Here is a 13,404-nt window from a genome sequence, read left to right as displayed (position 1 = left end):
AAACCACTAAAAAGGCAGTTAATCAGACTCCGTAATAAGTGACGGGAGACAGAATAGTTCTGGTGCGGTCGGACAATCCAAACTGCTACACCGAATTGGGGATATCTTGGAAACTGGTTAGGAGAATCAGAAACGCAGAATAATGGGTAACGGTAATCAGAGTTGAGTATATGTTTACTGTGGCTGAACATGAAAGCCGTAACAAAATGCCAAACCTTCAGGTAACTGGGTTATTATAAGGCGGTAGTCCTTGTGGGCTCAGGACCTAACTAGCCAAAAAGGACAATACCGTTTCTACTTGGAACACATCGCCATATTCAGTTACAAGAAACTAGATACGTTTTATTACCGTTCCTGTGCATGAGCCAGGGAAGTATGTTTACTAAAGGGAGAGTTGACAGAAGAGTTTACAGGAGAGTTGTCACTTTAACTATGACTTCACTACACATTTAGAAGGGCTCTCGTGCAGGAAGAACTTGATTGGCCCTGTATAGGGCATACATTTGTGAGAATTCTTCAGTCTCATCGCATGTTGATTTGTGCCTTATGGTTAGACCTACCAGTGCTGGTCCATCATAAATGGTAGTCAAGTAGTTGAATGGAAACCAGAACTCTCTCCATGTTATATAGAGTTTGTATAAGAGCACCTGTGCTGTATCTTTCTTTCACTATGGTCTTTCAGTTACATATTAAGAGAACTTAATGGGCTTTAAGTCTTTTTTAACCCATGTAACATTTCCCATACTTTTATTTCAATAGGTATCATCTCTGTGCTTGTAGCATTGATGTCTGGGAAAGCAGAGGTCAAGTACAAACCAGACAGAATCCAACCGTCTCAGATAGCGCAGCTGATTGAGAACCTTGGATTCGGTGCCACAGTAATGGAAGATTGCACTGCTACGGATGGCAGCGTTGAGCTTATTGTACGTATATAGACTGTAGAGTCAGTTCACCCAAGACTTCGTACTTCACTGTGAAATGAAACTGCTGGAATCATCTCCATGGTTATACTATACGCAAATACAATAGTGGGAATTATAAGAAGACCACAGACCATATCCCACCAGACCCAGCTGTTCTACTGAGGAGGCATATATGGATTTGCCAGTCCTTGTCTTGTATCATCTAGTCTGCACTCTTTAATGAGGTTCCCAATTGACGTTAAACACCCCTATAAAAGGTTGCAAGATGGCAATTTAGATCCAAAACAAGATGCAAAGATGGAGATGGGGGCCCTTCTTCACATAGTAAAAACTCGGAGACCCCAGCAATTAGTGTTACACCCTTTCACTATGTGGAGGTGTCCACAAACTATTTTATGTTCATTTTTTCTTAACCAAATATATATGCCTGTAGAAGTTCCGTAGTGTATTTAAAGCAATATGAAACCTAATAAACAGAGAAGCTGTAACTGAAGCAATGGAGTATATGCTTAACTTGGAGAGATTTTGAATTAAATTTATGCCATATGTGTCGGTTTGTGCTTGAGAAATGTCTAAAATGTTTTTCTCTCTGTACATCTTTCTCAACTAAGGCCGGTGCACTAAAAGGTATCCCAAACTCCCCACCCTTCTTTTAAACAGACTAACTTACTGTTTCCTACATCAGAAAATCTCATGTTTGAGGAAGTTATCAACAAAAATATATATTCCTAATTTTGTATACTTGTTTTATGTTCTAAATGTATGAATCTGAAAATTGTACAATTCACCCGGGATTCTTAAACTGATAAAAAATCTTTTATTGGAACTAGATTAGCGGAATGACCTGTGCATCTTGTGTACACAATATTGAGTCCAGGCTGATGAGGACTGCCGGCATTCTATATGCCTCTGTTGCTCTGGCTACTTGCAAAGCCCAAGTCAAGTTTGATCCTGAGGTTGTTGGCCCGCGAGATGTCATACAAATTATTGAGGTACTATAAAAGCAGAAAGACTTTAAAATATGTCATTTCATAATTTACTTTTATAATGTGTTCATATGAATGTTATGTACATATGTGTATGCTGTTTCATTTTTCATATTATGTATGCATTTACCCATGGCCATGAACACGTGGATACAGTAAGTTGACAAATGCATTCAAATGCTTGAGTAGAGCCCTGCGAATCCTGCGGCCCTGCAGTTTTTGATCAAATCTTTCATTGAATCTTGACCAAAAATGTTAATCTAATCTTGATCGGTGACAGACTACATAAATTAATTTACTAATAGTATCATTTTCTGTGACTGTATCATTTCCATAATGTCTCAGTATTTTACACACTCATATAAACACACACTTATTAATGCAACACTTAAATATTCACATTCCTTATTATTGTATGTAGGCTCAGGAAAGGCCCATCCTCGGAGCTCCAGCAGCTTTGTAGTTTTAGTATCTGCTTGCCCCTGTTTTTGGGACTCAGACATTCATGTCGAATAAACGGATGCATGTGTGCTCATATTAACAGGATATTGGTTTTCAAGCCTCTCTCTCTAAAACGGACCCAACAGCTCATAAACTGGATCATAAAGAGGAAATAAGACAGTGAGTAAAATGTTTTATGTATATGATTTTGTTTAGTATGTATCCGTACCTGGGAACTGTTAGAAAAATGTTTATGTTATCGTAAATATTATTGCTGACAAAGACATAAGAAAGCAGGGAATGTGTAGTCTATGATATATGGACGAGTTCCCGCCAACACGCCTACTCTGTTGTTCTATATATATATATATGTGCAAAGGGTCAAGTCTAGGCCATTCTTAATTATGCAGCTTAAAGAGGTGTAACCTGCTTGAAAAGTAACCAATCATAATGATGCATGCTATTAGAAGTAGATAAGATGCTATATAAACCATGTAATCCAAATGTGTAATTAGACAACGCTTCGACTTTTGTGTGTTGTGTGCCTTGTCTCGATTATGCGCATAATCTAAATAAAGGAAACTCTTTCTGAGGAGAATTCAACCATTATTTCAACCAACAGGAACTCTGATAGATATGGGGTAGTAGCATTTGGCTGCAGCCACTACCTATCCCAGTTCACCCTACCTGCCTCTGCACAGCGAGAGCGGCTCGTCCTCCCAGGGCTGGCTGTGCTGCCTGCCTCCAGAAGAACTCTTAGGGCCTCTAGCTCATGATGATGCCCGCTGGTTTGTTAATGGACATATCTTATCAATGGCTGTTGGTCTAGTGCTGGAGAGCAATTGGTTCCCCCCCCCCAAAAAAAAATGATCCTGCTGGCACTCCTGGACTTTTGTGTTTTTTTTTTTTAACTAAGTCTCTTTTTTTTCTCTTTAATTTTAGGTGGAGAAAGTCCTTCCTTTTTAGTCTGGTTTTTGGAATCCCTGTCATTTGTCTTATGGTCTACATGCTATTTGCTCACGGCGACCACCACAACCCTATGGTGCTGGAAAAGACCATTATTCCGGGGCTGTCCATAATGAACCTTATCTTCTTCATTCTTTGCACCTTTGTTCAGGTATGTGTTGGTCTTTATTGCTGCACGTAGGCTAGTTATTTGTACTATGTAACTGTTAGCGCAGCGACAAGTAGCACAAAATCTCCTGGCCAGCCTTATGGACAACCCTGACTTTCTAGTAGACTGCAGCTTGACTTTTCTCCCAGCACATTACAGCTTAAGCTTTTATTTTGCAATTTATAACATAAACAACATTTAATTGACGCTACCACTTTTTTATTTTTTGTTTTGCTGATTGAGCTACCTAATTATTTTATTATTATTGTTAATATCTAAGGAAATAATTGCACAATGACCTAATCAATCCTAATGCAGCACAAACTAATTAAATCTGATTTCTTATGTACTGTTGTCCTACAGTCCCTTGGAGGATGGTATTTTTACGTCCAGGCCTACAAGTCCCTGAAACACAAACAAACAAACATGGATGTGCTGATAGTCCTGGCCACTACCATCGCCTACATCTATTCTTTGGTTATCCTGATCGTGGCCATTGTGGAGAAAGCAGACAAGAGCCCCGAGACATTCTTTGATACACCTCCGATGCTGTTTATGTTCATTGCCCTGGGGAGGTGGCTTGAGCACATAGCAAAGGTAATTCCGCATGATTGGTCTCAGTGGGGCTTATTAAGAAATGTGTACGTTATTTCCCAAGGCTTACAATCCAAGATGGGCTGTACAATGATCCAGAAAGATCTAGCCTCTTTGTTTGTTTGGGGTTGGTAGTCAGTACAAGGTACTTGTCTAAAGTTCTGACACTTGTCCCAACTATTACAATTTACAGTTCTGTACACTAAATGAGTTGAAGAACGTTTAAAGGTTTGGGGGGGGGGCACCTTAACACTGATCTGATCTGGCAGCCTTTCGATGGATGGGGGTAAGGAGGGTAGGGCTATAACATCAGGTTAGAAAACTGTGGTAAACTTCCCTTACATTGAAACGAAACCTTCAAAATGGCTGCACCGCCCACAAAATCTAACACACAAAATATGTGTAGTTTTATTTAAAAAAATGCCAAAATTGTGATATTGACAGTTCCACTTTAAGATCTTTAGGAAATTGAGATGTATCTGCAACAAGATCTGTTCTCTTACACAACACAGAGCCTGTTGAATTAGTTCTGAGGATTAATGGTCTCACAAGTCGGCCTTTAAAAGGACACTCCAGCCATCATAAGCACTTTTAACTTTCGGTGTGTCCGCCTTACAAATGTATGGGGGGATTGTGCAGAATGCCTGCAATAGCCCCTACCCCCAGGCTATTTTCCATTCATGAGATGTGTTTGGACGCACACATCTCCCTGCACATAAGTTAGTTCCTTTAAGTCGGCTCTGGCGCTTGTGCAGAAAAGTTTAAACCCCTTCAGTGAGAGTCCTTTCCTGCCAGTCATTGGCTGCTTCAACCAGCCAATCAATTGCAAGAATTTTCAGCCCAAGGAATTTTTATTTTCTTTCTGTATTGCTGACATACTCCTTTTTATAGTGAACAATGCTAGCATACAGTGTACAGCACGATAGTAACATAAAGTGAAGTATGTTTAGTAAGGCACTCTGATCAATAGGCTAAGGGAACACGGGGGGGGTATGAATACTGATAAGGATATTTGTTTGTATGCGTAATTCCAGCTTTGAACCCCAGCCTTTGATGCAGTCTTGCTTTTTCTTTAAAAAATTCATAGCATTCAATCAAAACCAATTTTTTTTAAAAGTGATGTACGTGTATTTGAAGCATTTTAGCCCGGGCCTTTGTCTACGAAACAATGGAAAACATTATAATGATTGAAATGTAGCCCATTAAGTCTTAGAATTGTCTCCATACACAGAATGTATAGTACATTTGATGCCAGTGCTTAAAATGAAAAATGTATATTACTGATGGAAACAAACATAATTTTAAGGCAAGACAGGAGGCTTCGTATTTTGCATATCTTCCTTTACTCTCACCAACAGCAGCAAAGAAAGAGTTAATAACACAAGTGAAAACAACCAATAGAAACAGTACATAGGTGGTATATAAACTCCTTAACTATCTTCCTCTTCCTCTTTGGAAACAAACATAATTATGCTGTAACACTAGTTTTCGTGGACTCTTTTATTACTGTGTTTCCTTTGTCCTTAGAGTAAAACCTCTGAAGCGCTTGCCAAGCTCATATCTCTACAAGCAACAGAAGCAACTATTGTGACTATTGGACCAAACCATTCCATCTTGAGGTATAGTCTCTCAATGCATTTATCTAACATTCAAACGTCCCTCTGTTCAAACAGATAATCTATACCTTTTTAAACATTTTTAAATCTTAAAATATTCAAATGAGTACAGCATTTTTTAATTAGTTACTATTTTTACAAAGGTGTGCTAGATAACTTTGCACCCTGATAAATGCTTAAAATGTTCCATAGTATTTTTAAAGAAGGATGGTGTGTAATTTTAAAACACACACGGCAGTTTGTTACAAAATAAGATCATTGCTTGCGTTTCCGGCTGATATACTGAGGTCTACATTCTAATTAACAATTGATTGGAACGTTAACCATAGACAACTCCAAAATTAATTAAAATGGCTTTGTTACATTACTGTTCTTGTACTATTAGTATTTATGTGGCTCAAGCCATTTCACAACATGGCCAAATTCTCAGAAAGACCCATACTCTGAACAGCACAGACGCTCATTTATATAAAGATCCACTCGTATGGCTACACTAAATTCCCGTGTGTAGGGCTTTAGGGCTCCGCTAGGTTTGGAGCAGAATTTGGAATGCGGATTCATCTTGTGACGGACCCATTACAGAAGGTATTGAGGAATCTAGGAAACGAAAAACAATACCACAAAAGGCAAAATATAAGGAGTAGCAGAGAAAGCTCTTTAGACGATGTTGGGGAGATTGTGCCAGTCAGGGTATCTCATGGTGGTATGACATGGATTCCAGGAATGTTGAATGGGGTTTAAAAAAGTTACTGTATACATTTGTAAATGTTGGTCTTTTGCAGGGAAGAACATGTGCCTGTTGAACTGGTCCATAGAGGAGATATAGTGAAGGTTGTACCTGGCGGGAAATTTCCAGTTGATGGAAAGGTCGTTGAGGGAACATCCATGGCAGATGAGTCCCTTATTACAGGTGGATCTTATCTCTTTCAGCATTTTAAAATCGGAATGACTGTTATGAGTGCATTTGAAGTGAAACTAATTTTTAGACTTGTGCAAATGGGTCAAAAACAATTCAGTTCATTTTTGGCAAATTTATTTTCAGGCAATGAATTTCGTTTTCTGCCCATTCAGTTTGGGTGAAAATTCAGGGGGACATTTAATTCTGGAACAAAGTGATTGCCTATTGTCAACATTCACTCTCATTCTCGTTCACTCTCTCTAAATGTTTCCCTACCTTCTCTGGACTGCTTCTGCCGACCACTTCCGCACCTTCCTCATCTTCCTTCTTCTAACTTCTATTTATTTTCAATCCTTAATCTGGTATCTTCCTTTTTCCGCATCTCCACGGATATAACCCAGCAACCTCCGCCAAAATGTGAATTTTAAACTGAGAGCAATAGGACGGCGTTTGCAGTGAGGTAACATCCTCTCCCTCTCCTGATCCCCCTCTTGGGGGAGAGGATGTTACCCCAGCACCGCCGTTTTGGTGAAAGTGGCCGAGTTATGTCCACTGAGATGCAGACGAACAAAGAAGATAACGGATTTGGGATTGAAGATTGAAGATAGAATAGAGAAAAGAAGGGAGAAGATGCAGAAGAGGAAGTGGTCCGCAGAGAATGTAGGGAAAGATTTAGAGAGTGCGAGAGAGTGAGTGAACAAGAATGCGAGAGAGTGTGAGTGAATATGGCTTTTTGCTCTGTTTTCATCCTAGATGTGGTCTGGCCTAGTTTTCGTGGCTTTGTACAAGTCGCATCTTTCTTTCATTTTGCATATTGCACAGTTGTTTTTTTCAGGGGGGGTGGGTATTGCAATCTTAGCATCAGTAGACGTCTTCGGTTTATATGTTGACTATCGATCATAACAGGGAAATTGATACTGCCAAATTGGTTGTTGAAATAATTAACAGTTCTCAAGGCACCAGGTATCAGGTATTCATATGGCACTTCACTTACAGTGCACAGCTCCTTTATACAGTGTTGTAATAAAAGTTCATCCTTGAGATACGCTGCTTGATATCCCCTTGTATTGATAACTCATCTTAATAATATCAATGTGCTCTAGGTGAACCTATGCCAGTCAGAAAGAAGCCTGGCAGCATGGTCATCGCAGGCTCCATTAATGCACATGGTTCTGTTCTGGTGGAAGCTACGCATGTTGGTTCTGATACTACATTGGCACAGATAGTCAAACTGGTGGAAGAAGCTCAGATGTCAAAGGTAAAGAAAATGTATACAATATCATTGGCTTAGTGTTTCACAGTACTTTCCAGCATGCAAGTGTCCTATGTTGGTACACTGGTGCCCACAACACATGGGCATATTTATGAAGTAATGGGGCCTTCTGCCTGCTGGATACCTCCTTTCCTCCCTTTTTTTTCAGCAGGCACATTGTCCATGTTGGTGCTGCCAGCTCTCCCACAAAATAGGGCATTTACTGGGAGAGCTGACAGCCAGGGCACTCATGAAGCCTGTTGTCTGTACTGTTGACAAAACCTTGGATAGAAGTAGGAAGTATTAGAAACCATTGTTTGTATTTAGCACAATTCCCTGATTTCAATTAAGGTCATCACAGTATATGTGATTGTAGACTTCAGCTCTCCTCGCTGTAACCGTGTCCATTAGCTGGATTGTTAGGGAATAGATTCATCAGGTGACCCCAAACTTTTGACAGGTTATGTAGGTTTTCAGAGAATTACCTCTACCCCTGTCTTTTATGTAATAACTATTAAAATACACTGATATAAGGACATAAGCCATTTGCCTGGCCCACCCAGGAGTGAGTACATTACATTGTTAACAGATTTACAGCCATTCAGATAGCACGTCCCGCTCTCACGCTATTAACGCGACGTCCGTGTTACACAAGACATAGGAATGTGCTGAAAGTTTACGGTTTCATAATGAAACATAAGTACAGGTTTTGCATCAAACACGCCCGTGTTGTTCATGATACTTCCATTACCTTCTTCATTAATAACCTTGTGTAGAAATCATTTTACAGAAAGGAAATAGTATGGTTGTACAGGAATAGTATTAATGGACACAAAATTGAATTTCTGTCCAGGATAGTGCTGTGCAACTGCAATTCGGGGTGACCGACATAGTTAAGGGAGCGTTTTCACTATTTCTGATGACTTTTTTTAAATAAATCACTGCTTATTTTGAGGTGGCAGGGCAGTGATTCCTGTGTGACATGTGATGCTTTTTGATGACATCATTTCTTCTCAGTAGTAAAGCTGTCTGTGACAGCGTAATGCTATGGATCTGTGCTGTGCGCTTTCCTGGCAGTGCTTTGAATTTTTTTTTGGCTGTACTTGTCTCTGCATTCTCAGTATGTCTGTGTTTAGTCTTCTCTCTCGTTCTTTACATTTATCTTGCTGCTGCTTACTGTTAAATAAACTCCTCTGCCTCAAAGTATCTTTCTCTTTCTTTCACCCTCGTTATGCTTTTCTTTCTCTAGACGCCAACTTATTTCATGAAATGAGAGCCATATAAGTGCTCACTGTGGTTCTAGTGCCTAAAAAAATAAAATAAAAAAAAATATATATATCTCCAAGATGTCAACTTCCAGCCGCTGCCATAATGTCATCAAACTACCGTTGATGGAACTTCCCCACTAAGTCAACGCTTCCTTGAATTGTAATTGAATTTCGACCTGGGCGTCCCCCTCCTCTATTTCCTTTATATCCTCGTGTTATGACACCTCATTCTCTGATTGTAGACCGTGTCACACCACACAAAGTATGTATTCATCTTACTGCCTATTCCCATAGCCAGGAACTGCACTTTTTGGACAGGTCGCTTTCAGCACTTTGGCTGGCTTCAGTAAGACTGAATTTTGTGGCATGTTTAAAATGGGAAACCCTTACCGCGTTAATGATTCAATATATCCCGGTTAGGAAATAAACCCCACAAAGTATGAGCGCCCTCCTCACCTGTTGTTTTTGTAAGTCAAATTGTCATGTTATATATATACTACATGTTATGTCCTGGCTACCCATTGTACAGCGCTACGGAATTTGATGGCGCTATATAAAACAATAAATAATAATATGACATTAAACACAAAAGAGAGTTGTGCTTTCCGTTCACTGACTTCATAATGCATTAGGAAGGACTAACCCTGCGTAATATGTAGAATCATCTACGTATACGTTCTGCAGGAACCGCTTGGCTCTTCTTGATCATTGGTGTCGACTCTTCATAATGTACAGTAAAGTCCCCAAATCTCCTGCAAGTTTCCACAATAGTGGAAGGAGTTGGCTTAGCAGTACCAGACTAGTGAGATAGATTGTGGCACTTACCCCTCTGGCACACAAGATTAAAAGCTATAATAAAATGATCACTGAATTGTCCTCTTCAGACTTACCTTAAATCTGAGCTCCATTACGTAGCCGCTCCTTCTTTTACACGGATTTTTAAAGATTAGCCTCGGTTGCTGCCGCAGACACTGAGATGCTTATGGGAAGAAATAGGGTGGCTTTTGATAAATCCCAGATCACATTTTCTGTGTGCAGTTCCTTCTCTTCGTTTGCTTAATATAATCCCGCGCATTTAGAAGTCATCGAGTTCATAACTATTATGCAGAAATAAAATGGAAAGTAATTAAATGTTCTTTACAGAGTTAAATCGTAAATGGTCTTCTGCACGTAGCCCACCCTCCTGTGATAAGCCATGGAAAATTCAGAAGGTGTTAGTTGCAAACAATAATAGCATAATTACCATAAAGAGAGAATTAATGTAATATGTTTATATCTACAGTTTTATAGAGCATGATGTAGAAGGGTGTAGGTCATCACGTTGCATAGTGTACCTATACAAAAGAAAGAAAGATGATTGGCTCATGATGCTGTATCCTGTGGTCGCCATAATGGATTCTGGGAATCATAGTGGTCCACAATAGTTCACAAGAGCTGCCAGACATCACTAGTATAGAAAATACACTATAGTAGCTTACGGACAGTGTCAATCTTAAACAAACACTGTTGTCTTGATGTATTTTGCTTTAAGTCAGAATTTAGAAAATATTATATAAATATTTTTATAATAAGACAGACTTGGGTAACTGGGTAGCGCAGTATGTCATCACATCGTTTTCAAATAGGAGAGCTCATTAATGGCATTTTTTTAAACCTAGATAAATGGCAACACTTCAACTGAAATGCAGTAAAGGAGGTACTTCCAACAAATAAAATGAACTGAGAACTGGTGCTGAAGCAAAGACTTTTACAGCTTGGCTATTAAATTATTCAGAAAGGGCTATAGAAATTTCATTTGTAATGGATGAGTGGTGGAGGAAATATCTGATACCGCCTTTTATGCCTGAAGATGCGGTATGTTCTAGAATACTTTGCCGCAAAAAAATTTGCTAAAGATAAACAAAGATGTACTTAATAGACTAGGAGGTGACACTGTTATTCACGTTCCATACGTTAACACCTTCAGGCATGCCTCCGCATAAATTATGTTTGATAGTTGGTGCAATAATAATGATTTAATTCTAAATCAGGCTTGGTGAAGGAAAACCGGTGAAAAATAAAAATAAAAAAAACTAGCAAAAAGTGTCATATATAAGCAGAGGTTGTAAGTGTCAGCGCCAACGGAAATGCTGCTTTTATTCCCTGTATCGATTTTGGCTCCTTGGATTTTCCTTTCATCTTGAAAGCCAATTTTGTTTGAGTTTTGCAATGAGCAAAAAGAAAAAAAAAAATAAAAATAATAATAAAAAAATATATGTATATATAGTGTGTGTAGGTATGATATGATTTGGAACTGATCATTGAACCAGTTCTGGCCGTTCACGTAAGGGATACATAGTGTGAGTCTGCAAGAAACACAGAAAGCAGTTATTCACCAAATACCCCAATTTTATGTGTTTTTTTTATTCTTCAGTATAATACGATACAAAAAAAATAGAAACACTGTAAATATTTAAATGTTTATGCAATCTAAATTGTAGTCTAAGTTTATGCTTCTAAAAGAAACGCAGAATCTGCTTACCCTGCAAAAAAAAAGTAGTCGTAAGAACATTGCATGTCATATCGCACAATGATTCTGGCTGAGGGTGATGGGAGTTTTACTTAAACTTGCTGCAGGGCCATACATTGGCCACTCGCCTCGACTTGATGGAATGCGTCGCTGCTTATTAATTTCAGATAAATGAATATCCTTTTTGTTTTGTGGCGGTTTGAATGGCATGCTCCTTTCTCTGCTGTTCACAGGCTCCCATCCAGCAGCTGGCAGATAAAATAAGCGGATACTTCGTCCCCTTTATCATCATCATCTCTGTTGTTACGCTGATCGCTTGGATCACGGTTGGCTTTGTGAATTTTGACATCATAATAAAATACTTTCCTGTAAGTATCCTTATTATCTTTTCCTTCAAATACCACGTAGCAGAAAATATAAATCCTCCCTGCCATGTTCAGAAAATAAATAGGTTCTGGTTGTAGCTGTGATATTTTAAATGAAGTCCCATGAAGCCTCATCAACTAAGCATGCACATTAAAGTACTCCAGCGCTTCAGCTTCCATGCTCCCGTTTTTGCGCCAGCGATTGGCTGCTTGAATCATTAAAGCCATATGATGGCTGTAGCGTCCCTTTAATGTCTGCGGCAAGGATATACATTTTTAGGCATTTGCATCAGCCCTGCATTGAGTATAAGGTAGACGTACATATCCCAAGCCCTTAAACCCGGAGGTTGGCAGCGAATAATCCGTGTATATACACCTGTTTATTAGGGTTTTATGGGTTTATTTACTTTATTTACCAGTAGTAAATCCTACCTCCTATTCCAAAATAAGGGGGTAATATGGGTTACATAGAGCTGGATGAGCCAGCATGGGGGCATCAGCCTGGTTGCTCGTGAAATGGGAGTAGTGCGAGCCCGAGCTGGACTCCTCTTCCCTTGAGTGTTTTAGCCGTAGTGCTGCTGTGCGCTGTCACTTTTGTGCGACAGGTGAAACTAATTTTCCAAACTTATTTGTATTTATTTTATTTGTTTTCTTCTCATTTCAGAGTTACGGTAAAAATATCTCTAAAGCAGAGGTCGTTATCCGGGTCGCGTTTCAGACATCCATCACAGTGCTCTGTATTGCGTGCCCCTGTGCCTTGGGACTGGCGACGCCGACAGCTGTGATGGTTGGCACCGGAGTTGCTGCCCAAAATGGCATCCTGATTAAAGGTGGTGAACCTCTGGAGATGGCTCACAAGGTCAGTTTTTATACACAAAACCAGTCTCTTACCTAAAGTCTGCAATTGTAGTGTGTTGGACGGATGCAGAATAATAAGAATGACCTTTAACTTCTTCCTCCTGCTATCAGGATCTTAATCGAGGACAATGTTAGATTACACTTCTCTACTAATAGATCTAGCATTGGTTTTAACCAACCCTGGTGGAAGTATTCATCATTTCATGTCAGATCACAAGCAAAGCATATCCACAAATTGAAATTCTTCCATAGATCACTATGGTATTTTGATCAATATGTGTATATATCTATATGCATTTATCCTAATGGGCTGCTTGAATGACATGTCCCTATAGAATGTTGAATACACGTCATCCTCTCGGTTCTGGAAATTAAGCAGATTGTTATGATTTCAGATAAACACAGTGATGTTTGACAAGACTGGCACAATAACCCACGGGGTCCCTAGAGTGATGAGAGTCCTGCTCCTGGGGGACACCGTCAAGCTTCCGCTAAAAAGGATGCTGGCTGTGGTTGGAACGGCAGAAGCCAGCAGCGAGCACCCACTCGGCATGGCCGTCACAAAATACTGCAAGGAGGT

At 39.5% G+C, this 13,404-nt stretch overlaps 1 protein-coding gene across 1 annotated transcript in view; it reads left to right on the top strand.

The window, feature by feature from the left end:
• Positions 1-13,404, top strand: part of ATP7B (ATPase copper transporting beta) — a 36,069-nt gene that overhangs the window by 17,147 nt on the left and 5,518 nt on the right. Inside the window, exons 5-15 of the mRNA XM_053456321.1 lie at positions 760-923; positions 1,754-1,915; positions 2,454-2,530; positions 3,293-3,467; positions 3,828-4,061; positions 5,586-5,677; positions 6,457-6,584; positions 7,676-7,830; positions 11,835-11,969; positions 12,631-12,825; positions 13,220-13,402. Coding sequence (XP_053312296.1) covers positions 760-923; positions 1,754-1,915; positions 2,454-2,530; positions 3,293-3,467; positions 3,828-4,061; positions 5,586-5,677; positions 6,457-6,584; positions 7,676-7,830; positions 11,835-11,969; positions 12,631-12,825; positions 13,220-13,402 — 1,700 coding nt within the window. The remainder of the gene's footprint in view (positions 1-759; positions 924-1,753; positions 1,916-2,453; positions 2,531-3,292; positions 3,468-3,827; positions 4,062-5,585; positions 5,678-6,456; positions 6,585-7,675; positions 7,831-11,834; positions 11,970-12,630; positions 12,826-13,219; positions 13,403-13,404) is intronic.

This window comes from Spea bombifrons, chromosome 2, assembly GCF_027358695.1.
Source record: "Spea bombifrons isolate aSpeBom1 chromosome 2, aSpeBom1.2.pri, whole genome shotgun sequence".
Lineage (NCBI taxonomy): Eukaryota > Metazoa > Chordata > Amphibia > Anura > Pelobatidae > Spea > Spea bombifrons.
This window is presented reverse-complemented; position numbering and strand designations above follow the sequence as displayed.